The sequence below is a fragment of the Helicoverpa zea genome, chromosome 29, assembly GCF_022581195.2.
Source record: "Helicoverpa zea isolate HzStark_Cry1AcR chromosome 29, ilHelZeax1.1, whole genome shotgun sequence".
In the NCBI taxonomy this organism is placed as follows: Eukaryota; Metazoa; Arthropoda; class Insecta; order Lepidoptera; family Noctuidae; genus Helicoverpa; species Helicoverpa zea.
In genome coordinates this window covers 5,000,158-5,028,050 of record NC_061480.1, presented here as the reverse complement: position 1 = coordinate 5,028,050, position 27,893 = coordinate 5,000,158, and the positions used below count along the sequence as shown (strand labels likewise).

Below are 27,893 nucleotides of genomic sequence, written 5' to 3'. Positions count from 1 at the left end.
TTTAGACTTGAAACCTGAAGGAGTTCTCGGTTAACTTTTTATCGCCCCAGAATTTTGTGGCCACAATAAGTTCATGTACAAATGGTGGCTCAACACCCGAGGCTTATTTATATGGGAACAAATGCGCGGAATTGGGCTCTGAATTTATTTACGGACCACTATGGAGTTTTGCGAGAACTGTACCCAAAATGCTAATAACACGCAACCTTGGGACTATATTGGACACATTTATCTTGGAGTTTGGAGTCAAAAAATCATTTCTGAAAATAATAATATCTATAAGTCAGGTGCCTATAAAAAAATACATATAACAGTGTACACAACACATCTCCCAAGCTACACTCACCTGGATAGGAACGTTTGTAGTGACTCTGACGTGGAGAGAGCAGACGCCGGTCTACCCGCCGCGTCTTCTAAGCTGCCGCGAGAACCTTCCGCCCAGTAGTTTGAGGGTACCACCTGGTAGAAGAATATAATGTGTTAGGATAAGGCAAAGTTGGCTGTGAAAGTAGCACTTTTTAACTTGTTACACAATCAAAGTCAAATCATTTATTTCATTTAGGCCTTTACAAGCACTTATGAACGTCAAAAATACAACTAAGTTTGATTCTAGTTGCCCATTCCAAAAGTAGCTTCCTATGGAGAAGAACGGGCAAGAAACTCCATGGTTACTCTTTTAAAAGTTTGCAGTGTGGGTCTATGTCATAGAGACCAAAATGATGACCGGAGATGTTATCACGGAAAATCTGTTATTGGTGTTCAGTAGGCGAGGAATGTAACTGGCTTCGCTCTCATACGCCCCCTTTGGAAAAATCTTTCATAGATGTGTCAAATAACCCGAACGCCTCGTCTGTTCCTTCGTAATTAAGCGTTTTGGTCACGCCCCCCATATGTATTTGACCTAGAAAAAGTTGCCTGACCTATCTGCCTTATGGCATCTCCTCTTATCCGCTGGTATGACGTTATGACGTCACACACTTACCGGCAGTGCTAGAGGGACTGTATCCCCACTCGGCATCAGCACGGGATGGTGGGGCGGCGGCAGGGGCGGCGGGAGGGGCGCGGGGGCGGCCACCTCCCCCGCCGCTGACGTCATCGCGTCCTGTAGGAGGGAGCGAACATCTTCCGCCCCCGCGAGATCTAAGGCCGTTTGACCCTCTTGGTTTTTGAGGTAGGGGTCTGCGCCATGTGCGAGCTATAAACAAAAAAAGAACATGTATGTATTTTAATAAATGTCGGTAATGCTTGTGATTTCTCTCTGGAGGATGGATTGTCGTCTCATCGCGCTATGGCAGTAAAGAAATAGAGAGTGTACCACGTTTAACTGTAGGGCCCGGCTATCATTGAACATCCTTGGCAGTCGTTCCGGGTAGTCAAAAGCCAGTAAGTCTGACACCAGTCTAACCAAGAGGTATTGGGTTGCCCGGGTAACTGGTTTGAGAAGGTCAGTTAAGCAGTTGCTTCTTGTGGCACACTAGTACTCAGCTGCATCCGGTTAGACTGGAAGCCGACCCCAACATAGTTGGGAAAAGGCTCGGATGATACGAACTCTTGCTATAACTTTTATGTCTAATTCTTCTTGTATATTTTTGTATATTTATATTTACATTCTTTCTTTAGTTACTTACAAGCAAGGCACAGAGCTGCGTCCTCGCCTTATGCGCCGCCTCATGCAGCGGCGTGAAGCCCCAGCGATCAGCAGCGTTAGGCGGAGTACCCGCTCTCAGTAACAACGCTGCTAGTTCTACATGTCCGTAGGAAGCGGCGTTGTGTAGAGGTACGAGACCGCCTTTATCGCGGGCGGAGACTGCGGCGCCGGCTTCTAGGAGTGCCTCGGCTACTTCTAGGTTGTTGTAGCCGGCTGGTAAGGGAAAAATTGTCTTTGTATAAAAAACTATGTTTTTTACGTTGATAATAATTAAACGATATCTCTCGTGGATGATTATTATGAGGCTCAGATGCTAGAAAAGTGGGTCACTTGTTTTGTGAAGTTTCTATTTTTAAATCAAGCCGTAAGTGAAACCGCGGTAAACAACTAGGGCCTTACTACAAAAACTTTAAACCCTGTTTTACACTTGTCTAATAAAATTTGGGCTGCAAAATGAACCATATGTCAACGTCATAATTTGACATTTTTTTAGACAAGGCATAAACTGACGTTTAAAAGTTTTTGTGGTAAGACGGCTAATATCGAAGCAAAAATGTAAACTGTAAACGACTTATCTCCAAAAAGGTAGGTACGCAATTTCAGAAAAGTTGAATGAAACAACTAGAATATCATCAACATATAACAAATTAAAATATAACATGTTATTTACTGGCAGATATTTCTATGACATAATTTGAGCAAATTATAAAAATAATTTAAAACTTCTTAATAAGAAAATTATGAACACCTATAATTATGCATAAACTTAATGAACGACAAAATAATTCATACAAATATTTTGCAACCGGAATTTGCCAGAATCTTAAAGCTGTGTCAAGTGTCTATTTGACGTGGATGACTTACCAGCTAGATGTAAAGGAGTCGAGTTTCGTCCGTGAGAATCTCTGCAGTTCACGTTTTGTGGAGTTATTAGTTTCCTGAAACACAAAATTAATTAACTTAACATCGTTTTTAAACATAGAAATAAAACACTTAAGCACGGAGACTATAAGTTGTTCGCGAAATAAGATAGAGACTGTTATAGCGAGATCCTGACACTCTAACCAGTTCTAGGCAACTAACGAAGCGGCTAGGCGGGTGATATTACCTGGCTCTAGCGAGATCCCCTCGTTTGGCAGCATCAAGTAGCGCAGCATCACCTCTCAGCGCGTCGGCTGTGTCGCTGTCTCCCGCTCTCACTAGTTGTAGGGAAGTGGCTAGGCGGATGATATTACCTGGCTCTAGCGAGATCCCCTCGTTTGGCAGCATCAAGTAGCGCAGCATCACCTCTCAGCGCGTCGGCTGTGTCGCTGTCTCCCGCTCTCACTAGTTGTAGGGAAGTGGCTAGGCGGATGATATTACCTGGCTCTAGCGAGATCCCCTCGTTTGGCAGCATCAAGTAGCGCAGCATCACCTCTCAGCGCGTCGGCTGTGTCGCTGTCTCCCGCTCTCACTAGTTGTAGGGAAGTGGCTAGGCGGATGATATTACCTGGCTCTAGCGAGATCCCCTCGTTTGGCAGCATCAAGTAGCGCAGCATCACCTCTCAGCGCGTCGGCTGTGTCGCTGTCTCCCGCTCTCACTAGTTGTAGGGAAGTGGCTAGGCGGATGATATTACCTGGCTCTAGCGAGATCCCCTCGTTTGGCAGCATCAAGTAGCGCAGCATCACCTCTCAGCGCGTCGGCTGTGTCGCTGTCTCCCGCTCTCACTAGTTGTAGGGAAGTGGCTAGGCGGATGATATTACCTGGCTCTAGCGAGATCCCCTCGTTTGGCAGCATCAAGTAGCGCAGCATCACCTCTCTGCGCGTCGGCTGTGTCGCTGTCTCCCGCTCTCACTAGTTGTAGGGAAGTGGCTAGGCGGATGATATTACCTGGCTCTAGCGAGATCCCCTCGTTTGGCAGCATCAAGTAGCGCAGCATCACCTCTCAGCGCGTCGGCTGTGTCGCTGTCTCCCGCTCTCACTAGTTGTAGGGAAGTGGCTAGGCGGATGATATTACCTGGCTCTAGCGAGATCCCCTCGTTTGGCAGCATCAAGTAGCGCAGCATCACCTCTCAGCGCGTCGGCTGTGTCGCTGTCTCCCGCTCTCACTAGTTGTAGGGAAGTGGCTAGGCGGATGATATTACCTGGCTCTAGCGAGATCCCCTCGTTTGGCAGCATCAAGTAGCGCAGCATCACCTCTCAGCGCGTCGGCTGTGTCGCTGTCTCCCGCTCTCACTAGTTGTAGGGAAGTGGCTAGGCGGATGATATTACCTGGCTCTAGCGAGATCCCCTCGTTTGGCAGCATCAAGTAGCGCAGCATCACCTCTCAGCGCGTCGGCTGTGTCGCTGTCTCCCGCTCTCACTAGTTGTAGGGAAGTGGCTAGGCGGATGATATTACCTGGCTCTAGCGAGATCCCCTCGTTTGGCAGCATCAAGTAGCGCAGCATCACCTCTCAGCGCGTCGGCTGTGTCGCTGTCTCCCGCTCTCACTAGTTGTAGGGAAGTGGCTAGGCGGATGATATTACCTGGCTCTAGCGAGATCCCCTCGTTTGGCAGCATCAAGTAGCGCAGCATCACCTCTCAGCGCGTCGGCTGTGTCGCTGTCTCCCGCTCTCACTAGTTGTAGGGAAGTGGCTAGGCGGATGATATTACCTGGCTCTAGCGAGATCCCCTCGTTTGGCAGCATCAAGTAGCGCAGCATCACCTCTCAGCGCGTCGGCTGTGTCGCTGTCTCCCGCTCTGACCAGTTGTAGGGGAGTCAGACCATCTCTGTTACGTCGGGTAGGGTCCGCTCCGTGCTGCGAATATATTAAAATTGTGTAAATTTTACATATTTATTATTAACATACATGTTTTGGAAGGTACGTTAAATTGTTGTGTCTCGGATACCACTTGAACAACTTTGGCAGACTTTACGGATAATCAAAATTCAGAAAGTCTGACAACCAAGACGGGTTGCCCGATGGATATCGAGTTGCCCTGGTAAATTAGTTAAGAAGGTCAGACAGCCTAACGCTCCATGTTACTCAACTGCTTCCAGTTAGACTGGAAACCGGAAAAGGCTAGACATTATTCCTTTAACCTTAAGAAATTCAAGAACAGTCATTTCATTCATCAACAAAAAGAGACCTTAGATATATTCATTTATGTATTTGTACGACCTTACATAGATAGATACATTAATTTTAATTTAATAATTGCACAGTTCGATATTCCACTCACCTTTAACAATAACCTTACGATATCAGCCTTGCCTTTAGCGGCCGCTTCGTGTAGCGGTGTGAAGCGCCACAGATCAGCCGCATTGACACCGGCCCCGGCTGATACTAGTAGTTCTGTCAGCTCGTAGTGGCCGTAGGAACACGCATTGTGCAGGGGGACTAGGCCTCTGTATAGTAAAGGAATGCACTATAAAGTTTGATGATTGCATTGTATAGTCGAGAAATCGTGGTGGAGTGTTGAGTGATCGAGGTGTATAGTTGATTGACCGGTGTGTATAGTGGAGTTGCCATGGTGTATAGTTGAATGACTATGTTTATAGTTAAATGACCGCAGTGTATAGTTGGGTGACCGAGATGTATAGTCGAGTAACTGCGGTGTAGAGTTGAGTGATCGCAATATAATTACAGAAAGTAAACATAGTTAGCAAGTCTACATTATGAATACAACGATTTAAAGCGCCACTGATCAGCCGCATTCTACACCGGCCCCGGCTGATACTAGTAGTTCTGTCAGCTCGTAGTGGCCGTAGGAACACGCATTGTGCAGGGGGACTAGGCCTCTGTATAGTAAAGGAATGCACTATAAAGTTTGATGATTGCATTGTATAGTCGAGAAATCGTGGTGGAGTGTTGAGTGATCGAGGTGTATAGTTGATTGACCGGTGTGTATAGTGGAGTTGCCGTGGTGTATAGTTGAATGACTATGTTTATAGTTAAATGACCGCAGTGTATAGTTGGGTGACCGAGATGTATAGTCGAGTAACTGCGGTGTAGAGTTGAGTGACCGCAATATAATTACAGAAAGTAAACATAGTTTATAGCAAATCTACATTATGAATACAACGATTTAAAGCGCCACTGATCAGCCGCATTGACACCGGCCCCGGCTGATACTAGGAGTTCTGTCAGCTCGTAGTGGCCGTAAGAACACGCATTGTGCAGGGGGACTAGGCCTCTGTATAATAAGGAAAATAGGGTAAAGTCAATTGACAATATGTATAGTTGAGGGACTGTGATGTATAGCTGAACGACCGCGGTGCATAAGTAAATGACTGCAGTGTATAGATGAATGAAAACTGTGTATAATTGAGTGACGGCAATAATGAGTGACCCAATAAATGGACCATAGTAAGTACACATTATCAATACAAGGGTGAGAAGCGCCATAGATCAGCCGCATTCTTCCCCGCCCCGGCTAACGGTATAGTTGAGTGTCCGCGAAGTATTATTATATAGTAGTGACAGCTGTGTATAGTATGTACCTGTGTTTCTTTTCATATCGGGTGTGTCGTTCATAATCACATTAAATGAAATGCGTTAATATACTGGTTAATATATGTCGATTAACAAAAAGAAAAAAGAAAACTACATAAAAATAAAAAAATGAATTTTTCAAACAAACTAAATAGAATAAAAGTGTGCGAAAATTAGAACACCATATAAAAGTCAGTCATTACAAACAACTTAAATTCTCCCTTGAAAACTGACAGCTGTCAACTGATCAAAACATTCGATACTCCTAATTTTATCTCTGCTTTACACATGATGTTGTAAATTATAAAAACGAAAAATGACTCCTGTAGCTAAACCACTGAATGGATAAGGTTATTTTTTTTAAAATTCGCCATAGAATATCTTAAAGTATATACGATAGGATTTAATGTGATTGTGAACGACACACCCTGTATATGCAGAGAGTCTATACTAAAACACTCACCCTTTGTCCTTGGCGTGAACATCGGCGCCTCTTTGTAAAAGTAATTGAGCGAGTGGCAAGCGATTGTATCTGAAACGAACAACATTATTGGACATTAACAGAATGTTTATTTCACAGTACTTTTTTATTGTCTCTACCAATTTCTCGTTACAAGGAACCATACCCCATTTGTGAAGCCACTTAATGAAAGATAAACAATCTTGATAAGACTTTTTAAACTAATACATCATCATCTGCCTAGCCCAATTATGTTGGGGTCGGCTTTCAGTATAACCGGGTGCAGCTGAATACCAGTGTTTTGACAAATAAACTTCTGCACAGAATGTTATATAGAACATACAGAACATATAGAACATACAAACAGTATTGTATTGCTGGTTGTTCCACCACTTCTTCTTCCCAGCAAAACACAAAGGAAGTGGTGAAGGGCGGGCGTTTTTGGGGGCTGTCTTTTGTAAACTTGAACTTCAAAAATGGCTGATTTTCAGCCTACTTTGAATAAATGATCTTTTATCATCATATCTTTACTGAAATGGAGTAAGTGCCAGACAAACTCACCCAGCAGCAAAATGCAGCGGCGTCGAATGTCGTCCGTCAACGTCTCGACAATTGACGAGTCGAGGCCGAGCGTCTAATATACTCCGAGCGTTCTCCACGTCGCCCGTACGAGCGGCTTCTAGCAGCCTAAGAGCTGCCGCGTTTGCGCATGCGTCTGTTGAGAGACAATATAAACGTCAGTTTTTTTCTTAAAACAAGTATGCTTGGTTGCGTATGTCTGGTGTGTGTGTATGTGTCTGGACAGGGTATTTGTACCCAGTCTATGAGTATGTGTCTGGTCAGTATATCTGTCTGGTCTGTGTGTTTGGTCAGTGTATGTGTCTAGCCAGGGTATGTGCTCAGTTGACGAGTATCTGTCTGTAAAATGTAAATGTCTGGTCAGTGTGTGTCTGGTCATGTGTCTGATCATGTGTCTAGTGTGTCCGGTTTGTCTGATCATGTATGTAGTGTGTCTGGTCACGTGTCTGGTGTGTCTGAACATGTGTCTGGTCATGTGTCTGGTGTCCCCCTCACCGTCGGGCTGCGGATACAGCGCGTCGGGCGTGGTGTCGGCGCCGCAAGCGAGCAGCAGGCGGCAGGCGGCGGCGGAGTCGCGGCGAGCGGCCACGGCTAGAGCGCTGCTGCCGCGACCGTCGCAGGCGTTCACTTTTGCACCTGTGGGTAAAAAAATGTTTAAAAAATATAGGGAAAATAACTAAAGAATCTCGTGGCTGAAACATATTGTTCGTCGCTAAGAATAACCTTTCTGTTAGGGTCGGCCAACCAATACTCAAGTCTTTGTTAGCATTCCATACGTTACACAGGTGGTACATTTTACAGTTAAGAAACAATATAGACCCTAAAGGGTAGAGCTTAAAGATGTTCATTGTTAAGACTGGTTATCAGACTTTCCTGTTTCTGATTACCCGTAACAACTGCCAAAGATCTTCGAATGACTGCCGGTACCCAACAATTTATCATGCCTTTCAAAACACGGAGGAACTGGTCGTGACAAGGTGGCCTCCCGTCTATGACATTGCTTAACTTTTATGTCCATAGCTTACCATGTCTAAGCAGAAGATCTATAGCATCTAAGTGCGCATGCTCAGTGGCTACGTGTCAGGGAGTTTGTCCGTCTTTGTTCTTATAGCGATCCGTTCAATTTGTATATGAAAATCAACCTTATTACAATACCCATAGAGTTCAACATAAAACTTATGAAGCAAATTTAGTACCTAAATGTACGTGAAACCTATTTGTACTCTAAAACCAACCTTATCTATATTGAAATAGAGTTCAAAATGCTACAACTTATAATGTCTGATCCGCAGATCTTATTGTCCGCGTAGCTAAAATTGTTCAATAACCAACTTTATCCTACTAGTAATAAGAATCAAAACAAAATAACTAGCGATAGATGCATGGCGTCTAAATGTAGGTGAAGCTAAAATTGCTCAATAAATAACTTTATTATCATAGATATAAGGTTCAACTTACCATGCCTTAGTAGTAGATCCATAGCATCTAAGTGCGCATGCTCAGTCGCCACGTGTAGGGGAGTCTGTCCGTCTTTGTTCTTCTCGTTGACGCGGGCGCCTTTTCTTATTAACATCTCCATTACCTGAGAAAACATAATATTATTAGAGTTAAGGAATTAGAAAATTATATTCGGAAAACAATTTTATTTAATACATTGAAAGAAACATTTACATTTGCATGCAAAGAGTATATTTAATTCATGTTAGATATTTCACCTCGTTAGTTTTTATTTTATTCATTATGTTTTTTCAAATTGACAATTACAGTACTATGTGTAAAAACATAAGAGAAAAATATAAAATATTGTAAAAATTAAAAAAGCTTTGAATGTTGTTTCATTTTTGAAACGCAATCAAGTTATTTTATTTAAACTTATATGCTTAGAACATTGTATGAATGTATTATATTCTATTTCTCATTTACATCAATGATCTCCCAAAATTTATTGCAGAAACCGGACCTTGCGTTTTATTTGCGGACGACATCTCCATTCTTACCCAATGTCATGACAATACGAACTTAAACAGTACCCTCAATGAAATTCTCGGGAAAATAAAAACCTGGATGAATGAACACAACCTCGAAATAAACTTCCAAAAAACCAAACTCATAACTTTCCACCCCTACCAAAAAACTCCTCTAAATGTACAATTTTCCTTCAATAACCATATAATAGAAACAGTTAATGAATTCAAACTATTAGGCATAACCATAGACAAAAATATAACTTGGAAGTCACACGTAATAAACATAAAATCAAAACTATCGAAATTTATATATGCTTTCCGGGAAGTTAAAAAAACAACAAATTTACAGACTGCTCTAGTTATGTACTACGCCTATGCTTATGCATGGCTCAGTTACGGCATTATAATGTGGGGATATAGTACAGATGCCCCAACACTATTCACCGTTCAAAAGAAACTTATCCGTATCCTGGTAAATATACAACAGACAGATAGCTGCAAACCCCATTTTATAGAACAAAATATCCTAACTCTGCCGTGTATGTACATATTAGAAATATGCAAATTTGCTCATAAACACCAAGACTTTTACACCAAACGAGAAAACATACAAACAAGGTACACACTTAGACACAAAACACGACTCAACCTACCATCATCCCGCTTAAAAATACACTCTACAAGTCCTCTGGTAATGTCGGTAAAAATATATAATATGCTACCAGAAACAATAAAAAATGAAAAAAAAACTCCATCTATTCGTAAAGAAATTAAAAAAGTTATTATTAAAAAAATGTTATTATAGTGTCGATGAATATTTAAGTGATAAATCTCTAAAACTAGAAAAATAAAGTCTATAATTTTAATTGTAATGTTAGTGTTATGTAAATGTTTTTAGAATAAGTTGAATTGTAATTATACTTAAGTTATTTGAATGTAAAGTCCTCTCCACATACGTATATTAAGAATATCTTTTGCTGTGCCCGACAGGGTCCATAATTGTTACCTACCAAATAAATGTTTACCACCTAAACCTACATTGTGGAATGCAATAAAGAATTGAGTATTGAGTATTGAGTATTAAAAATAATAGGTCCGCCATGTTGGGTTTGCCGCCATGTTGGATTAAGAATGACGTCACATAGTTAATATAGTTATCCAAAATGATAGTATTTTCTTTAGTAAAAAAACTGAAGATGATGAAAATTCTCTTTTGCAGTGCAGGGGTCTGTCTCCGGTGCCCATGTGCTGGAAGTTGCTACTGTATGACACTACATCACCCATCCATGTGGTGGCCTCACCTGCTTCCGCTTAGGGTAGACGCTGTTGGCGGCACAGTGCAGGGGTCTGTCTCCGGTGGCTATGTGCTGGAAGTTAACGAGGGCTTCCACGCTGCACTCTCCGGGGAGTGAAGGAGTACTGCCGCTGGTTGAGGCTTGGGAACTCTGCAAGAATTCCAAAAAATCCTGTTATCATCAGAGTTTTTATCGTCCCACTGCTCGGCACAGGTCTCTTCTCATATAGAGAAGAAATAAGCATTAGTAAAATGGCTGACTATTGGCTGACACTTACCACCTAATTATAAAACGTGGTTTTAAGAAGTACCCGCTTTAGTAATAGCTTTAGTCCACTGATTTTGTTCGGAACGGTGGTTTAAAGGTGGTACAAAAGCTGGTGTACTTTTTTAAACCTCGTTTTATAATAACCTGGTTAGAGTTGGTTTCGCCTCGACTCGCACCATTTTTAGTGGCGACAAAAAGTTCGACGAGACGTATAATAAAAAATACTCATGGGTCAAATTGAGAACCACGTCCTAATATTACGAAAGAGGAGAAAAAAAAAATGAACTTTTTTTTATTGTTACCATTACAGATTTTAATAGTTTATTTAGTAGAAATATACTTACATTAATTTAAAAAAGTTAAAATAATATTTTATATATACAACTTAAAACTAAAACAGAGCATCAAAAAATTGCTCCTCATCGCTGTCACTGGGTAATGTACCCAAAAGGCTGGCAGTATTGCCACGTTGGATGGCAATGCTCAACCTCTGTGCGAGCTTTGTTTATTTCAGTGTAGTTTAGAAAAAAATTAGATGAACTTTGTTTAAAAAAAAAAAAAAAACAAAAACGCCGTTCCTTCCCCACTTCCTATGCACAACTTGAGGATCAAATTCTCAAAGAACACATATCTGTTTGTATGACAGTAAATATATTTCTTACCTGATGCTGATGTCCTGAGACAGCAGACAATTGTTTCTTGACCCTCGCCGGTTCTGCTAGTCTGCAGGCTTCTAGTAGACAATGTCCTCGGTATTCGACTGTGAAATAAATATTATCCTTATACATAAACTTCTACACTATTTACTACCAACCTTAAATCAAATCCATTCGATAGTTTTTGCGGGAAAGAGGCGAAAAATATTGGCCGAGTATCGGACTTGCGCACTAAGGGACCATTATGTCGAGAAAGCCAAAAAACTAGTTTTTTGTATAGGAGTCCCTAAAATAGTGATTTTTTACTAGTTTTCAGTGCCTGTTTGTTGTTATAGCGGCAACAACAAGGTTATGATAATAGGGTAAAAGGGAAATGTAACCCAGATCGAATTTTTCAAACATCTATTACCAGTACACTAACTAACAGTATCATGGACCATAGTTGAACAAAATTGGATCCAAATGGATCAGAAGGTTTGAGACTGGCGCGTTCAAACAAAAATAGTCTTTAATTATTATATTAAATAAATATTATAGTTGCCTACAATTGTTTGTGACACTCATGTGCATTTTTTTTTTATTGCAGCGAGGTAAATGATTGTAATTTTAATTAATTAACTAATAAATAAGTCTTCACTAATATGAATAAGGACAGTTATTTCTTTTATATCTTTACATATACTTACAAGCCAATCTCTCCTGCAGCTCCCGGGTGGGCGCTACGTCGAGCGCACACTTGCCGTGACAGTTCAGTAGTGTGGGGTCTGCGCCCTCGCTTAACAGGAGGGAGCATACCTGTATTACAAATGCAATTGATTTAATACATTAAATACTGTTAAAATAAGCCGCGTACTGATTAACGGCCGTTCCCAATATTCTATCTACACATCTGTTGATTTGCTTATTAGAGGTATTTGACAAAGTTAAGTCAAATTCCTATCTCTAGTAATCAAAACAACATATCAATATAAAATAGAATATTGGAAAAGACCGCAACGAAGCTATCACACTATTTTTCCGCGCAACAGCAAACAATTGAAAACTACAAGTATTTTTTCGCTCAAAATGTGTTTTATGCATGTATCAGAGTTTTCTTACACACAGGGAGCGTTCTCATAGAGCAGCTGTTTTTTATGCGATTACACCCCCGTCCTTCTCCGTGTGAGAGGAGGCCTGTGCCCAGCAGTGGGACGATAAAAAGGCTGTCACAGTGCGCCCCGTCCAGGGGATGTTCTTTCCGTACCCAGATAAACTACAGCTTTTGTTGTCCAGAGATAATGTAGCTTGAGAAAGAATTATTTAAATTACTCAAATATTTTCGGAGCCTATTCATGTCAAACAAACAAACTATAAAATATTACTGCAGATTCAACATTAAGTTAAAACTACATTACCTCTAACCGCGCCTTGCTGGCAGCCTCATGTAGCGGAGTAAACGCCCATAGATCGGTTGCGTTAACGTCCGCGCCCGCACGTACGAGCAGTTCCGTCACCTCATAGTGGCCGTAGGAACACGCATTGTGTAGTGGAACTAGACCTCTGAAAGGTAATTTTGGGGTGAAAAAAAACTGTGACTGTGTCTACTACTCGTGGTGTAGGGGATTAGACCTCCGTAGGGAAAATTGTGTTGTTTTGAAATAAATATACTGTGGTCTACTGAGTAGTAGACCATGGACTTTTCACATAGTAAAAGTATACTCAGTCCTTAGGTCAACTTTCTGTTTCCACAACAGTCTTTTAATTTGCAGTAAATAAAAACCTTTATGAATTATATTTACATTATCAAATGAAAGACCACAGTCTACTCCATAAAAAAACAGTATTTTAAGATTCAATTCAATGATCTACAAGAATAGTATAGTGTTCTTACTCAGTAGACCACAGTCTTTCCAGTCTACTCACCCCTTATCCTTAGCATGGACATCAGCGCCTCTCTGCAGCAACAATCTCACAGCTCTCGCTCTGTTATAGCCGGCTGCCAAGTGAAGGGGAGTAGACCGTCTACCGTCACTGGCGTGCACGTTAACGTTGAGAGGAGTGAGGAGGGATGCTAGGCGATCATCTGCGCCAGATCTAGCCGCTTCTAAGACATCCGCTGCGCAGTATTCACCTGGAACAAAAATAATTTAAGTTATAAAATTGTTGCTAAACTGTTTTCGATATTTTTTTGTTTAATGGTCTATCGATATTATTTTGAGCAGACCGAGTGAGTTTATTATGACTTTTTTTTATATTTCAGTCTCTAGCTCGGAAAAAGTGGTGAAACTTTTTAAAATACTATATAAAATCTGTTTTACTGTATTATTTATAAAATACTATGTAAAGACGATTTAAATATAAAATTCTAATTCTGATAAAATACAGCCAATGTCAACCTTTGATACTGTAGCTTAAGCTTTGGTTTCCTAGGAAAGCGGTGCCGTCATATAGCGGCCGTAATACAGCGGTGAAAGACGTCACCAGAACGTTGTCTATGTAAACAAAATGGGGCGGTTTCCTAGAGAGCGGTAACTGACACCGTAACTACAAAAAGCGGTGCCGCCATTTGCATGACGGCCGTCTTGACGGTGTCAGATAGTTTGGTGAACGTTTTATTGAAAGCGGTGAAGCTTTTTTAATACGTATTTGTGTTTTTTTTTTCGGAACAACGTCAAAAATTAGTTACAACTCTTAGAGCAGCGAGGACGACGAAATTTTAATAGATTTCGTTCGTAACCACGAAGCAATGGAAGCAATATATAATATAAAAAATAAAGATTATAGAAAAAGTCAACTAAAACAGAATTGGTGTCGTGAAATTTGAGAAATATTAAATAAAACAGGTTAGTAAGTATGATACAACTAACAAAAAGTTTATGACGGTGTGTTAAAACGGCCGTGGAACTTTCCGCATGTCATCACGTAAAGACGACCGTCTATTTGCGTCCGTAATGTGACGGCCGCTATATGACGGCACCGCTTTCCTAGGAAACCCAAGCTTTACTGACCGTAAAATAATTTTTCAAATCATTTAAGAAGTGGTCTAATTGCCTAAAACTAAAATATTAGTTAAGAAAAAGCTAACATTAACTTTGATAACTAGCTAAAGAAGACCGTAGTCTTTTTATTTTCTTAACAAACAACACCTTTCCTTGTAGATGATGTTAATAGACAAGACTTATATAAAGTAGAACTCACCTGTCAACACAGGCCTGGTAGCGGAGTCGGCTAGATCGAGCGGCGTCTTGCCTTCCGTGTTGCGAATGTTCGGGTCCGCGCCGTGTTGCAGCAACGCTGAAACGAAACAAGAAATATGTAACGTGTAACATCACTCGTAATACTCTGTGAATGAAGTTTCTTAGGTACTCCCCTTATATAGAAGAGTATGGAAGAAGAAAACATGCTGCGGCGACCCCAAATTAAAATTGGGATAAGGGCCGTAGAATGATGATGATAATGTACTTCATCTATATTGTGTTTTCCGGGTAACTGGGTTGAGGAAGTCAGATAGACAGTCGCTCCTTGTGGCACACTGGTACCCAGCTGCATCCGGTTAGACTGGAAGCCGATCCCAACATAGTTGGGAATAAGTTAGGCAGATGATAATGGTCTACTTCACCTATTTATTCTCCTTATATACTATCCCTTACTCACTCTCTTACTCCATCCATGAACTAGAAGGTCACCCATTCATCCCCCACCAGCTCTCTTTATAACTACATCTCTTACTGAATGTCGGTAGCATGTAAATGTCGGTCCTGCGCCTGATCTCTCTCCGGTGGTGTCGGATTGCCGTCCCATCGCGCTATGAGAGTTAATGAATAGTGAGTGCAGCTGTGTCTGCGCAAATGCTCGTGCACTATAATATGTCCTGCGCAGCTGGCTGATCTATTTATATGATAACAGTCGCTAATAATCGGCTAGGAGGACGTCTTTCTCTCTCTTTTAGACTCACCTATGCACACATCGACCTTGCCCTTAGCAGCAGCCTCATGCAGCGGCGTGTAGCCCCAGTTGTCTCTCGCCGCGGGCGCCGCCCCCGCGCTCAGTAGCGCTCTCACAACGTCCGCGTGGCCAAAGGAGCATGCATTGTGTAGTGGCTGTAGGCCTCCGTCGTCGCGAGCTTGGAGCGCCGCCCCGGCTGCTATGAGGATCTCCACTACTTCCCTGCGACCGTATCCTGGGGAAAAGGTGACTTGTATAAATTGGGTTGTCTTCTGTCTGAGTATGTTAGAGAAACTGACGGAAAAGAACCTAACTAGTTTTTTAGCACAGTCATTTTAGGTGCATCGTTGTTAGGCAATGTTTATTTTTCCACCAACTTTGTTTGGAGGCATTATTTTAAATTTAGACCTAAGAAAAGATGGATGGATTGCCTGAAAGATGACATGAATAGGAAGGGAGTGAGTGTCAGTATGACGAGTGACAGGGGAAAATGGAATTGGGAACAGGGCAGGTCGGAGGAAGAGGACATAAGGAAGTATTCAATAGGGGGACTAGGTAAATAAGGAATTACATAGGGCTAGTAAACAGGGTTCAGTAAAAGAAGAAATAAGTTTTACTTCTCAAGTAAATTAGGGTAATGTGCAAGCCTACAGTACCCGCTAAGGTGGATGTAAAATTGGACTGAAACAAAAAACCGGCCAAGTGCGAGTTGGCATCGCGCACGAAAGGATGTAGATAGGTAGATGCGGTTTTATAAATCATGGTACGGAATACCACCTGCTGCCGTTATCGAAATCGAGCAAAAATGTGCAAAAAAATCACGTTTGTTGTATGGGAGCCCACCAAAATATTTATTTTATACTCGTTTTCAATATTTGTTGTTATAGCGGCAACAAAAATACATCATCTGTAAAAATTTCAGCTCTCTAACTGTCACGGTTCTTGAGATACAGCCTGGTGACAGACGGACGGACAGAGGAGCGAAAACAATAGGGCCCCGTTTACCCGAAAAAAGCAAAAAAACAATCTTATAAGAGCATCGACATTTTGCCACCGACTTCTAGACCGATGTATGCAAGCTTTAACCATGAACTACTGAACTAGGAAACTGGGACAGACAGAGAAATGTAATACTATGTAAACATTGACTTATTGCATATTCTAAATCTATAAATGAACGCAATTAATCCGAATAATTTCTATATTAATAATTTCGTCAAAGGGTACGGTAGACTCGATCGAAACCTTATATGAATAACAAAACATAAAAAAATATTAATTTTGAGTCGACAACATATATCCGCAAAATTCGGATTATGGAGAATTTCGTTAAATTTCAATTGCACTGACAAGCAAACCACAGTCGCCATCTTGGGTAGTTAATAAACGTTGCTTAGATACGCATCGCCAACGTTTAGTGAATCTTATCAAAAAATACTTTTCGTCAGTCGTTGACGTTTCGCGAAAATATTGTTTTTGACACTTTTTTATGATATACTTTTTGTTATGTGTTTTTTCTTTAAACCTAATGGTACGTTCACACGCGCGCGTTCATGCACATTCCGTTTCGGGCACAGTCACGTTCACGAGCGTGTAAACGGTACGCCCGAGCCCGTGAACGCGCCCGTGCCCGTGAACGCCGCGAATCGGTCGAGTGCCGGTTTTTTGGCAAAGTTCAAAGGATGAATGTGCGGGCGCCCGGCGACTGTTTACACGCGCGCGGGCAGTCAGTCTCTCCTGCGCTTTCGTGACGATTAAACGTTCTAAGAAAGTCGCTACGATCGAAGATAACAACATGGCGGAATGGTTAACGTCGTTCATCATTTTGATTATTTTTCCAATAAAAATAAGTTAAGCCAAAGGCTATGACAGCAACAACACCGAGATCCTCGCTGCTCGCCATTCTTGCACTGACTGACACGACGGCGCGCGTGTGAACAGCTTGAATATCCGCCTGCCCGCGACGGGCTGCACGCCGCGCAGCCCGCCAGGCAGCCCGCCGGGTTGCGCGGCGCGCGTGTGAACGTAGCATAAGATTGGCCGATTGCGATAAAAACCATAGAAAGAAGAATAATAACCATAACCTCAAAGTCGAAGTTTTAGTTCAAATGTCATTTAGTTGTTCAAATGTCATTGTCATTTACTTTGTTTGGATTACACACATCATACCGAAAATCGTAAGTATTTAATAAAATGTTTCGTTGGTCGTGTCTCTGTCTTCGTTTAGTCTTTTGTTTGATGATACCTATATCATTTTGTTAACAGCCGAATCTCCGTGCATTTGGTAAACATTGTCACAATTGTGGAAAGTGGATGGAGCGAAGGGCTCTTCGTAAAGATGGTGTGTAGTATTTTAGTAGGTATGTAGGCAGGTTGTGTTTTTAAGTAAATTTTGTTTTGTTTTCTTCTTAAAGTGTGGATTGTGAGCCTTCTGCATTTAAAAATAAAATAAGTACTTATTTACTTCCAGTGACATGCAATTTTTGTAATGGCAAACAAAAGCAAATGTGCAGTCGATGTGTGGAATGCGACAACATTATACTCGGTAAGCGGCTCAATATTTTTTCTCTATAATTCGACAAATAATAATAAATGACCACACGCATAGCCTGTGTTGAGGTGTCATGAACACATACAGAAACAGACACGATTTTTTCACCGTTTTTCTCGATAATGAAATGAACCCCTTCATGCGCAAGTTCCACTTGAACTTGGCTGGCTCTTATTATACAATAGACATTATTAATTGTATAATATATTTTTGCAGATAATTTCAATTATTGCGAGTGCTGTGGCTGTAAAATGAAAAATAATACTTATTACCAGATAGAGATGTGAGGATATACCTACATACATTCACAATAGTTATTATTATTTGAATATTTATCTAATATATTTTCTCCTTTAAGGTCGATAACGAAGAGTTGAATGTTAGAACTTATGAAAATATTATTTACAACTCATTTCGAGAAGCTGCTCAAGCTACTTTTTGACGATCAAGAATGGGAAAGATGTTTGAATGAAGCAATTGATTTTAAACTTCCTCGGCAATTATTTCGAGTTCGAAGATTCGATGATGTAAAAATTCAAATTATCAATACCACTGAACAAGGCTTGAAAGGTGATAAATATTTATCGAAAAATGTTATATATAGAGAAATTTTGTGATAATCAACCTCTGATGTATAATAGAGAATATTTTTTTATAAGTACCTTTGCCAAATTCTCGGATAAGTACTCATTGTAAAATTACAATTTACATACTTCCTAATATTATTCTTGATTTAGCCAATTTGGATAAAGAACCACAATTTCATATTTTATTTTTAAAATTAGTAAGTACTTATCTACCTGTCAAAGTAAAGAAAAAGACTGAGTGCTTAAAACAAAGAGGTTTACACAGAGTAAACCTTAAAAATTATTGGTTTTACTACAAAAACTTTAAATCCTGTTTTACAGTTGTCTAATAAAATTTTGGCTGCAAAATGAACCATATGTCAACGTCATAATTTGACATTTTTTTAGACAAGTCTTAAACTGACGTTTAAAAGTTTTTGTGGTAAGACGGTATATGTTTTGTTAATTTGTGTTAGTTTATTTTGAATGTTAATTTGAAATAAAAATAATTTGTGTAAAAACTTTTGCAGTTTTTATTTATTATATTTATTAAACATAACGAACGAAGCTATACGAATCTATGCCTTGCTTATTCCTTTAATATTCCTTGAGACACAATGACTACAGAAATTTCTACCTACATTTTGCAACTAGACGTGTATTATGAGTCAAATTTCACCCGAGCGAAGCCGGGTTTTCCACTAGTATTATAATATTACACATGTTAATAAATCACTTGAATATTTTACAGTAATATTATAAAAGTGAAAGTTATTTTGTTTGTAAATTCTTCATGCAAAACAAAAACTACTGAATGGTTTTCAATGAAATACGGTAATCTTCACAAATATTATAAAACTCAAGCGTTTGTTCATTTCCTTGAATTATTTTAATATTAAGAACTTATTAAGAACCGAGTTTAAAAAATATTTCCGAGTTTAAATGTTATAAATATGACAATTTTGTATTTTTGTAATGGATAAACTCAAAAACTAGACGACTCGACTAGACGACCTCGATGGCGCAATGGTCATCATGCCGGACCGCCGAACCTGAGGTCCCGGGTTCGATTCCCGGTTCGGTCGACATTTGTGTGATGAGCATGCTTGTTGGCCGTGGTCTGGGTGTTACAATATGTATTTATAAATATGTATATGTGTAGCTATATGTAGTTTATCAGTTGTGTTAGCACCCATAACACAAGTTAATTAATAACTTACCATGGGGCTAACCAACCGTGTGTGAAAAGGTGTCCCGACATTATTTAAAAACTACTGAACCGATTTGATAAATTCTTTCACTGTTGGGGCGCTACACTCTTCCCGAGTAACATAGGCTATATTTTATCCCTGTACGGACAGTAGTTCCCACGGGACGCGGGTGAAACCTCGTGAAAACATCTAGTCCCATATAAAGCATTTAAAAACGTCTAGTATTCAATAATAGTATTCAGCAGCCGAAAATCGATCTCAGTGGCGTGCACTTGGAGAGGCCTATGTCCAGCAGTGGACTGCGATAGGCTGATGATGAGTATTCAATACAAGTCTTTGACCTTTCGATTCACACCTAATAGATTTGATGCTTCCCCACCCCTACTAATATTATAAATGCGAAAGTAACTCTGTCTGTCTGTTACGCTTTCACGTCTAAACCACTGAACTGATTTTAATGAAAGGACAATGCCAGGGTCTGGGCTCATAGTTTGCCCAGCAGTGGGAGTAGTTCCAGAGGGTTCCTTAGTGCACTCTGAACACGTAATGCAAATATTTTTGAAATCGCTCCCTGGGGTCCCGAGGAAAACCAGTTCAAATATTCTCCATGAAGAGTCACTTGACAAGGCCTGAGCCATTTGCCCAGTAGTAGGAGTGTTTGGAATTGGTTCTTTACTTCACTCTTAACACGAAATTAAAATATTTTTGAAATCGGTCCCAGGGGTCCCGAGAAAAACCGGTTCAAATGTTCTCCTTAGATATTCACTTAACAAAGTCTTTGGCATTTGCCCAGTAGTGGGAGTGGTCAAAATAGGTTCTTTACTACACTCTTAACATGAAATCCAAATATTTTTGAAATCGGTCCCTGGGGTCCGGAGAAAAACCGGTTCTAATATTCCACATGAACTGTCGCTTTACAACGCCTATGTCATTTGCCCAGTAGTGGGAGTGATTGAAATAGGTTCCTTACTTCACTCTTAACATGAAATTAAAATATTTTTAAAATCGGTCCCAGGGGTCCTGAGAAAAACCGGTTCAAATGTTCTCCTTAGATAGTCACTTAACAAAGTCTTTGGCATTTGCCCAGTAGTGGGAGTGATTGAAATAGGTTCCTTACTTCACTCTTAACATGAAATTAAAATATTTTTATAATCGGTCCCAGGGGTCCCGAGAAAAACCGGTTCAAATGTTCTCCTTAGATAGTCACTTAACAAAGTCTTTGGCATTTGCCCAGTAGTGGGAGTGATTGAAATAGGTTCCTTACTTCACTCTTAACATGAAATTAAAATATTTTTATAATCGGTCCCAGGGGTCCCGAGAAAAACCGGTTCAAATGTTCTCCTTAGATAGTCACTTAACAAAGTCTTTGGCATTTGCCCAGTAGTGGGAGTGATTGAAATAGGTTCCTTACTTCACTCTTAACATGAAATTAAAATATTTTTATAATCGGTCCCAGGGGTCCCGAGAAAAACCGGTTCAAATGTTCTCCTTAGATAGTCACTTAACAAAGTCTTTGGCATTTGCCCAGTAGTGGGAGTGGTTAAAGTAAATTCTTTACTTCACTTTTAACATGAAATTAAAATATTTTTGAAATCGGTCCCTGGGGTCCGGGTGAAAAACCGGTTCTTATATTCCACATGAACAATCGCTTCACAAAGCCTGTGCCATTTGCCCAGTAGTGGGAGTGATTGAAATAGATTCTTTACTTCACTCTAAACATGAAATCAAAATATTTTTGAAATCGGTCCCAGGGGTCCCGAGAGATTAATCTGATAAGACTTTTCTGCCAAATAAGTCTTAGGATCTCGCTGTCAGGATCCAGTGCTGGAAAATGTTGGAATGGGTTTTTTTTACTGTGATTTTCAAATAAATTCTAAAAGCGTTGGATTCTAATAAGAACTGACAATGATTTTCTGAAAAAAAAGGCAATTACCGCAATATTTTTGAATTTACGGTTTAAATCTACAAGGTGCCTGCGCAATAAGCTATCTTCTAGAAAAATCTTATCAAGAGGAATAAAATAAGCTCGAACATGAGGTAGTTAGTAGATACCGTTGAGGAGTTCCCTCGTCTCTCTGTCGTCTCCATTGTCAGGTCAGATCTTAACCTTTACAGTTTTGTGGTGTCTGACACATATACCCGAATGACAAGGTTTTACTCGATATGTGTCTACAATTTTTCGAGAGTCGCTCCCGATTTTTTTAGAGGTTCCATCACCAGACCCTGGGCCGGATGACAAATGAACCGTTGAGGAAGTAAGCCCTTACAAACAATAAAATAATTGTTGAAATCGATTGGTAAACGACGGAGTTATGCACGTACAAACGTAAAAAGAATACAAATGAATTAAGAACCTCCTCCATTTTTGGAAGTCGGTTAACAAAAAGTAGTCGTGTACAATACCTCGTATTTGTCAATGAATATAATTCATTTCAATTAAGGTAATAAAAGTGGAATAGTTAAGAGTTCGTAAGCTTATTTTTATGTAATATTGAATAAGAGTCAAACCAGTTTTTCTCAGGACTCCCGGGATAGATTTCGAAATGCTTTGGTCTGGGACCTAATATAAGCCTATGGAACATAATACACTATGCAGTTACTGTGGGCAACACTTGAGCCCAACTTCCATACAAAGATTAGCATTGTCCTTTGGTACAGAGCTAGAGTTGACCTTGAGAAAGGACATAGGATAGTTTTTATCCCGGACTTGTGAAGAGTTCTCTTGGAAACGCGATATAACCGAACTCCACGTAGGCGAAGCCGCGGGTGGAAACTAGTTACCAATAAAATATAGGTACTTACGTCTAAAAAGGCGAATGCAAAAGCTAGTTTTAATTAACTACAAATATGAGCAGGTTCAAATAACTTTTTCTCCTAAACAAAATTCGATCTTCGAGTAATAAAACTAAAGTTCCGACTAGAATACTGAACTTCCGACAAAAGCCGTCAAATTTTTAAATAACAAGAAATTACGTTTGGTTTGAGAAGTCACGATGTACCCACTTCAATAGTCGAATTAATTCAAAAGCACCTCTTGTTATGTTGTAAGAACCTAGTACAGAGTACAATACAGAGTAAAATTAAAAATATTAAAAGCAACGCCGCCGCCAACCCGCCGATGTTGCTCATACAACTGGCACACTTCGTGAAGATACGCCCCGAACTGTTTGTCAGCGGCTCCAAGCATAGGAGTACTCTGGATAGAATGTTCAGTAGGTTGCAGGTAAGCTCTTTAGTTGTTATGAGCGCCTAGTACATTTTTGTGGGCGGATCCAATCATAGAACGCTAGTTAGAATGTTTAGCAGGTTACAGGTAAGCTCTTACTTGTTATGGTCGCCTAGTACTTTGTGTAGAACATTTTGATGAAAATGGAGTCGGAGTGGGGAGCGTGAGGTTTTTTCGTTACGGAATTTCTGGATTTGGTCCCCGCGCTCAAGGCCTGCGATAGAAGCTATGCAATAGCTTAAAAACTAAACAAAGAGGAAACCTCTTCAAAAGATTTGCAAAGAGAAATCGCGCAACACAAGGTCATGGCCATAATATTTAGATCTTAAACAATAGACTAACACTGCCTAGATTGTAATGCAGATAAATAAATTAGCTAGCTATTATGCAAACGTTGAGCGTTAATGTGAGCATCATAATTTGTATTTATTTTTTAGTCAGAAGTAATCATCATTGGGTAAAAAGAATTCTCGATTTCTCAGGGTTTCCATCATCAGATCCTGTCCTGGGACTATGGGACCAACTGGCAGTTATTTCACGTCGAACAAAAAAAGAATCACGTAAATCCGTCTCTAAACCTAGGCGTAATCGATGTACATAGAAAAAGAAATACCGACCGAATTAAGAACCTCCTCCTTTTTGAGAAGTTGGTTAAAAAGCAGACAAGTAACAGTCGTATGGGTCGATCGATCATAAGGTTAAGCAACACTTGGTGCTGTCGGGTCGTGGATGGGTGACTATTTTATCATGACGAGTTCTACCGTGTTTCGGCAGGCACGTGAAACGGTGTGTCCTGGCTATCATTTGAACATGAGTAGTCAGAAGACAGAAAACTTGACAACCAGTTTTACAAAGCAGTACTGAGTTGCCTGGATGACTGAGTTCAGGAGTTCAGATAGGAAGTTGCTCCTTGTAAAACACTGATACTCAGATGCATCTGGTTAGACCGGAAGCCGACCCCAACATAGTTTGGAAAAGTCTAACCAGACAATACTTGGTGAAGAGTGAAATACTGGTAATCATCTGCTGTTACCAATGTACTTGAGAAATGGCTAGGCAGATGATCAAATTGATAAATGCCAATACTAAAAAGACAGTGAATTTCACTTTCTACAACAAGTACATGTTATTGGTGACTAATTAATACAAATTCAATTATGTGGCTGTGAGTCACACATGTCTGGGTTTGTGCAGCTGTGTTTTAAATTAACAGTATAGAATTATCATGTATCTATACTTATATATACCTACATATAGACAAGTTGCTGAAACAAGCAGGGAAGAGGTTGTAGCTAGTCAACGCCATGCAAATCAATGGATCATAAAGTTAAGCAACAGTTAATGCTGTCTATCCTTGGATGGGTGACCCTGTCATGACGAGTTCTTCCACGTTTTAGAAGGCACAATAGATTGGTGGGTCCTGGCTGTCATTTAAATATTTTTGGCTGTTGTTACGGGTAGACAGAAGCCAGGATATGACAACCAGGGGGCTGCAGGTTAGATAGGCAGTTGCTTCATGTGAAACACAGGTAGCTGACGAGAAAGTCTTTGATAAATAGACAAACAAAAGTACCTAAATCAACTACAAAATCTAAAGCTAAAGTTTGTTTTTTGTGTTTGTTTCTTTGGATGCACTTAACTCAGGAAATACTGGTTTGTTTACAAAAATTCTTCACTGTTAGAGCCCATTTATGAAGGAAGAATATGACTGCTATTTCAAACAGTAGTAATCAGTAAACACCATCAGAAATTAAGTTAAAGGCAAGCTATACCAAAAGGCACTGCTAGTGAGCATGATATCAATAATGCACTTTTGTGAGATAAGCTAAACATGACATATGAATAAAAATGTGATTATCAAACCTTCTGGTTATTACATATCTCTACTGATATGTATATGGTGAAATGGAAATTGTTATCTATCCCTACTAATATTATAAATGCGAAAGTAACTCTGTCTGTCTGTCTGTTACGCTTTCACGTCTAAACCACTGGACTGATTTTAATAAAATTTGGTACAGAGATAGAGTTGACCTTGAGAAAGAACATAGGATAGTTTTTATCCTGGAATTTCAAAGAATTCTCTTGGAATCGTGATATAACCGAACTCTATGCGGGCAAAGCCGCAGGCAGAAGCTAGTACTATATAATAAAGAGGCACAATTGTTTGTTTGAACAACCTCAGCAGTCATTACAGGTAGTCAGAAGACAGTAAGTCTGACACCAGTCTAACCAAGGGGTATTGGGTTGCCCGGATAACTGGGTTGAGGAGGTCAGATAGGTAGTCGCTCCTTGTTTGTTTGTTTAAAGCCTTTAGAGTTAAAGGCTGTAATACTAATGATCAATACTGAATCAATTGAACTCCCTTTGTATTTCATCCTGCATTGTTAACAATTCTAAACTATTTAAACCCTCATTAACTGACAATATAAACATTAGCATTCTTGAAATAACTATTTACTTTGGAAATTCAATATTAAAATTAATAATAAACAGGTGTTTTAATAAAAATTAAGTTATGTTGTTTATAATCTAGGGCCTTACCCTTGCATATTAAACAAAATATCTGAATTATTATGAATATTATATTATTACCTTTAATAAATGAGCACAAAAACACAGATAACGCATAACACATTAAAAACCAAACAAATAAATATTGACACAAAACACAAGTTGACTGCAACAAGTTCAAAATCAGACTGAAACATTATTTTAGACTTTTACTTACCTCACAACGAATATATCGTGTCGTTATAATATATAAGACCAAAATTAATAGAGCATGACAATACAAAGTCAGAATTTTTAGTTCTCTCATAAAATTTCGACATCACAATAATATTACGTCAAGAAAACACGAAAGAAACAACAAAAGACATAAAACACGAAACGCCAATCAACTAGCGTAACTAATTATGCAATTTTTTAAAAACTTCATACTTCCTATTGTGGTTGACGAGTCCTTTCACTAGTACTCAAAATCATGTTTTTTGAGAAAATGTGGTGCTTAAATTAAGTTTTTTGTGTTTAATTACCTGCAGCGAAGTGTAGAGGAGTCGATTTACGTCCAGCAGTGTCCCTGGCATTCACCGTTTGGGGAGTAATTAACTTTTTTACCCTCACGGCATCGCCAGTTTTACATGCCTCAAATAATTCGCGCAGAGGATCACTGGGCGGGGGTAAAGCGTCAAGCGCCGATCCGAGTATCGAACGACGGCTCGACATGTTGATTTCACGTTTCACATTTAATTTTCGTGTGTTAATCGCACATTATCGAGATATTAATAAATAAAAACACGTATGGGCACAGCTGCTTGCTACTTTTATTTGACAATTGGTTTTGGGGTTACTGCTTAAAAAATATATTTCCCCATTATATGGTGGTATTCATATAGGACTTTTGCATGCCACTTTATTATTTTGTTGTTTTTGACATTTAGGAGAATAGTATGAAAGTTTTTTTGTATGTTATGATTTAGAAAATAGTGCAAAGGTCTGCAAAATTATTGTGGGTCAATCTAAACTATTATTATAAAGAGGTAATTTATTCATACCACAAAGGCTCTGTAACTTGAATAGATTAAAATAAAATGGACTGTTGGAAAGACACTTTCTTCTTTTTATATAAAAGTTATTTGCCCATTACATACAGATTTAAGGAATTAAGGACTCCTGAAAATTGATGTACTGCTAGCCGATTATCGGCTACGGCGCGTGGCTGTTCTCATGTAAGGAGATTATTCCAATTGCTCAGGACATATTATATGTGCACAAGCATTTGCGCACAGGTGCACTCACTATTCCTTCACTCTCATAGCGCGATGGGACGTTAATCAGACAGACGGAGAGAGATCAGGCGCAGGATCGACATTTACGTGCTCTCCGTTGCACGGGTGTACAAATCACCAGGCTCCGGGCTGCTTTGTGAAAGTCTTCTAAAACCCACAAAGCGATTTCGGCTCGACTCGGGAATTGAACCCGAGTCCTCGAGCTCAGCAGCCGCACTTGATTCGGACGAGACGTCGGATTACTAAACTTGCAAATTACTATCCCTTACTCTCCTGAATTTATATAAAAAATCTAGATTTTGAATCTTACATGTTTTTTTCAACTCAGCTGGTGACTTGAAAATTGATTTATTACTTGATTATTAAAATTACTGGGTACTTACCATGTTACGGGCAACTTTTTTTAGTAAGGTATCATTTAATCATAGACAAATTATTTTGGTCGCATTTTTTTATTTGCTTAAAGAAATTGCAACAGGCAAAATGACTAATGATTATCTTCGAATATAAAATTAATATTACTAATATTTGTAATGTAACACAGAATGCAATAATTGTCAATGTCAAAGATTAAGTATTTTTTATTTACTTTGTAAAATTAATTAGATTTATTAAACGTTTTGTTTTCTGCTTCAGTTTTATTTGTATTAATAAAAGTATTTTATACGTGAAAGTTTTAATGTAACAAAAGGCTTTTATTAGTTTTTGATACTAGAAACAACGAATAAATATAGAAAATATATCTAACTTCTCACGTAAATAAATATTTTCTAAGTCAAGAAAATGGGAAAAACAAAACGCTGCATTCTATATTGTCTATTGCCTTTAGTTGACGAAATCAAAATGGCGTCTTTTACGGGCTAGCGCTTATCCGCCGCATACTGAATACCGTTTTCAATAATCGTGGGTGTAACTATTTATTAGTGATTATAACAATTTGTGAACGACTATTCAGTGTTTAAGTGCATTTTTTTCCATAACGGACTCACTGGATATTGTTTCAATACATCTAAACGAGCTCCCTCAAAGGTATGTCTCCTTTCACCTATCGAATATTAATATTGATAATCGCCTTATTATCGAGAACTCGTCGTAAAAAGTCGTGTTAGATTCTCGTATTGTAGTGTCTGCGGCGCGTGGATGTTGAATTATCGCGGACGGAAGCTCCGTTCTTTAGATTAGTAGGTGAATGAGAGAACAGGTTTTTTTTCAAGTGGAGGACGCAAGACAGCGATGTAGTTTCAGTCAGATCTTCGTAATAGTAGGTTCCTCATTCTTGTGTCGCGTCGCACCGTCT

The 27,893-nt window shown here is 39.6% G+C and overlaps 2 protein-coding genes across 5 annotated transcripts in view; one reads left to right on the top strand and one right to left on the bottom strand.

The window, feature by feature from the left end:
* LOC124644064 (poly [ADP-ribose] polymerase tankyrase) overlaps positions 1–26,138 on the bottom strand; it is a 41,381-nt gene extending 15,243 nt beyond the window's left edge. Inside the window, exons 1-18 of the mRNA XM_047183267.1 lie at positions 25,844–26,138; positions 15,262–15,486; positions 14,505–14,600; positions 13,230–13,437; positions 12,722–12,866; positions 12,014–12,122; positions 11,334–11,431; positions 10,411–10,554; positions 8,601–8,724; positions 7,638–7,778; positions 7,125–7,278; positions 6,567–6,635; positions 4,851–5,016; positions 4,281–4,426; positions 2,513–2,586; positions 1,629–1,861; positions 983–1,195; positions 347–459 (exon numbers count right to left, since the gene is read on the bottom strand). Of these exons, the coding sequence (XP_047039223.1) occupies positions 347–459; positions 983–1,195; positions 1,629–1,861; positions 2,513–2,586; positions 4,281–4,426; positions 4,851–5,016; positions 6,567–6,635; positions 7,125–7,278; positions 7,638–7,778; positions 8,601–8,724; positions 10,411–10,554; positions 11,334–11,431; positions 12,014–12,122; positions 12,722–12,866; positions 13,230–13,437; positions 14,505–14,600; positions 15,262–15,486; positions 25,844–26,033 (2,648 nt within the window). The 5' untranslated portion in view covers positions 26,034–26,138. The remainder of the gene's footprint in view (positions 1–346; positions 460–982; positions 1,196–1,628; positions 1,862–2,512; positions 2,587–4,280; positions 4,427–4,850; positions 5,017–6,566; positions 6,636–7,124; positions 7,279–7,637; positions 7,779–8,600; positions 8,725–10,410; positions 10,555–11,333; positions 11,432–12,013; positions 12,123–12,721; positions 12,867–13,229; positions 13,438–14,504; positions 14,601–15,261; positions 15,487–25,843) is intronic.
* Positions 26,139–27,436: 1,298 nt separating this feature from the next.
* Positions 27,437–27,893, top strand: part of LOC124644257 (serine/threonine-protein kinase 10) — a 75,041-nt gene continuing 74,584 nt past the window's right edge. For all 4 annotated transcript variants that reach the window (XR_006986041.1, XM_047183514.1, XM_047183512.1 and 1 more), the window contains exon 1: positions 27,437–27,625. The gene's annotated coding sequence lies outside the window, so the exon portion shown is untranslated. The remainder of the gene's footprint in view (positions 27,626–27,893) is intronic.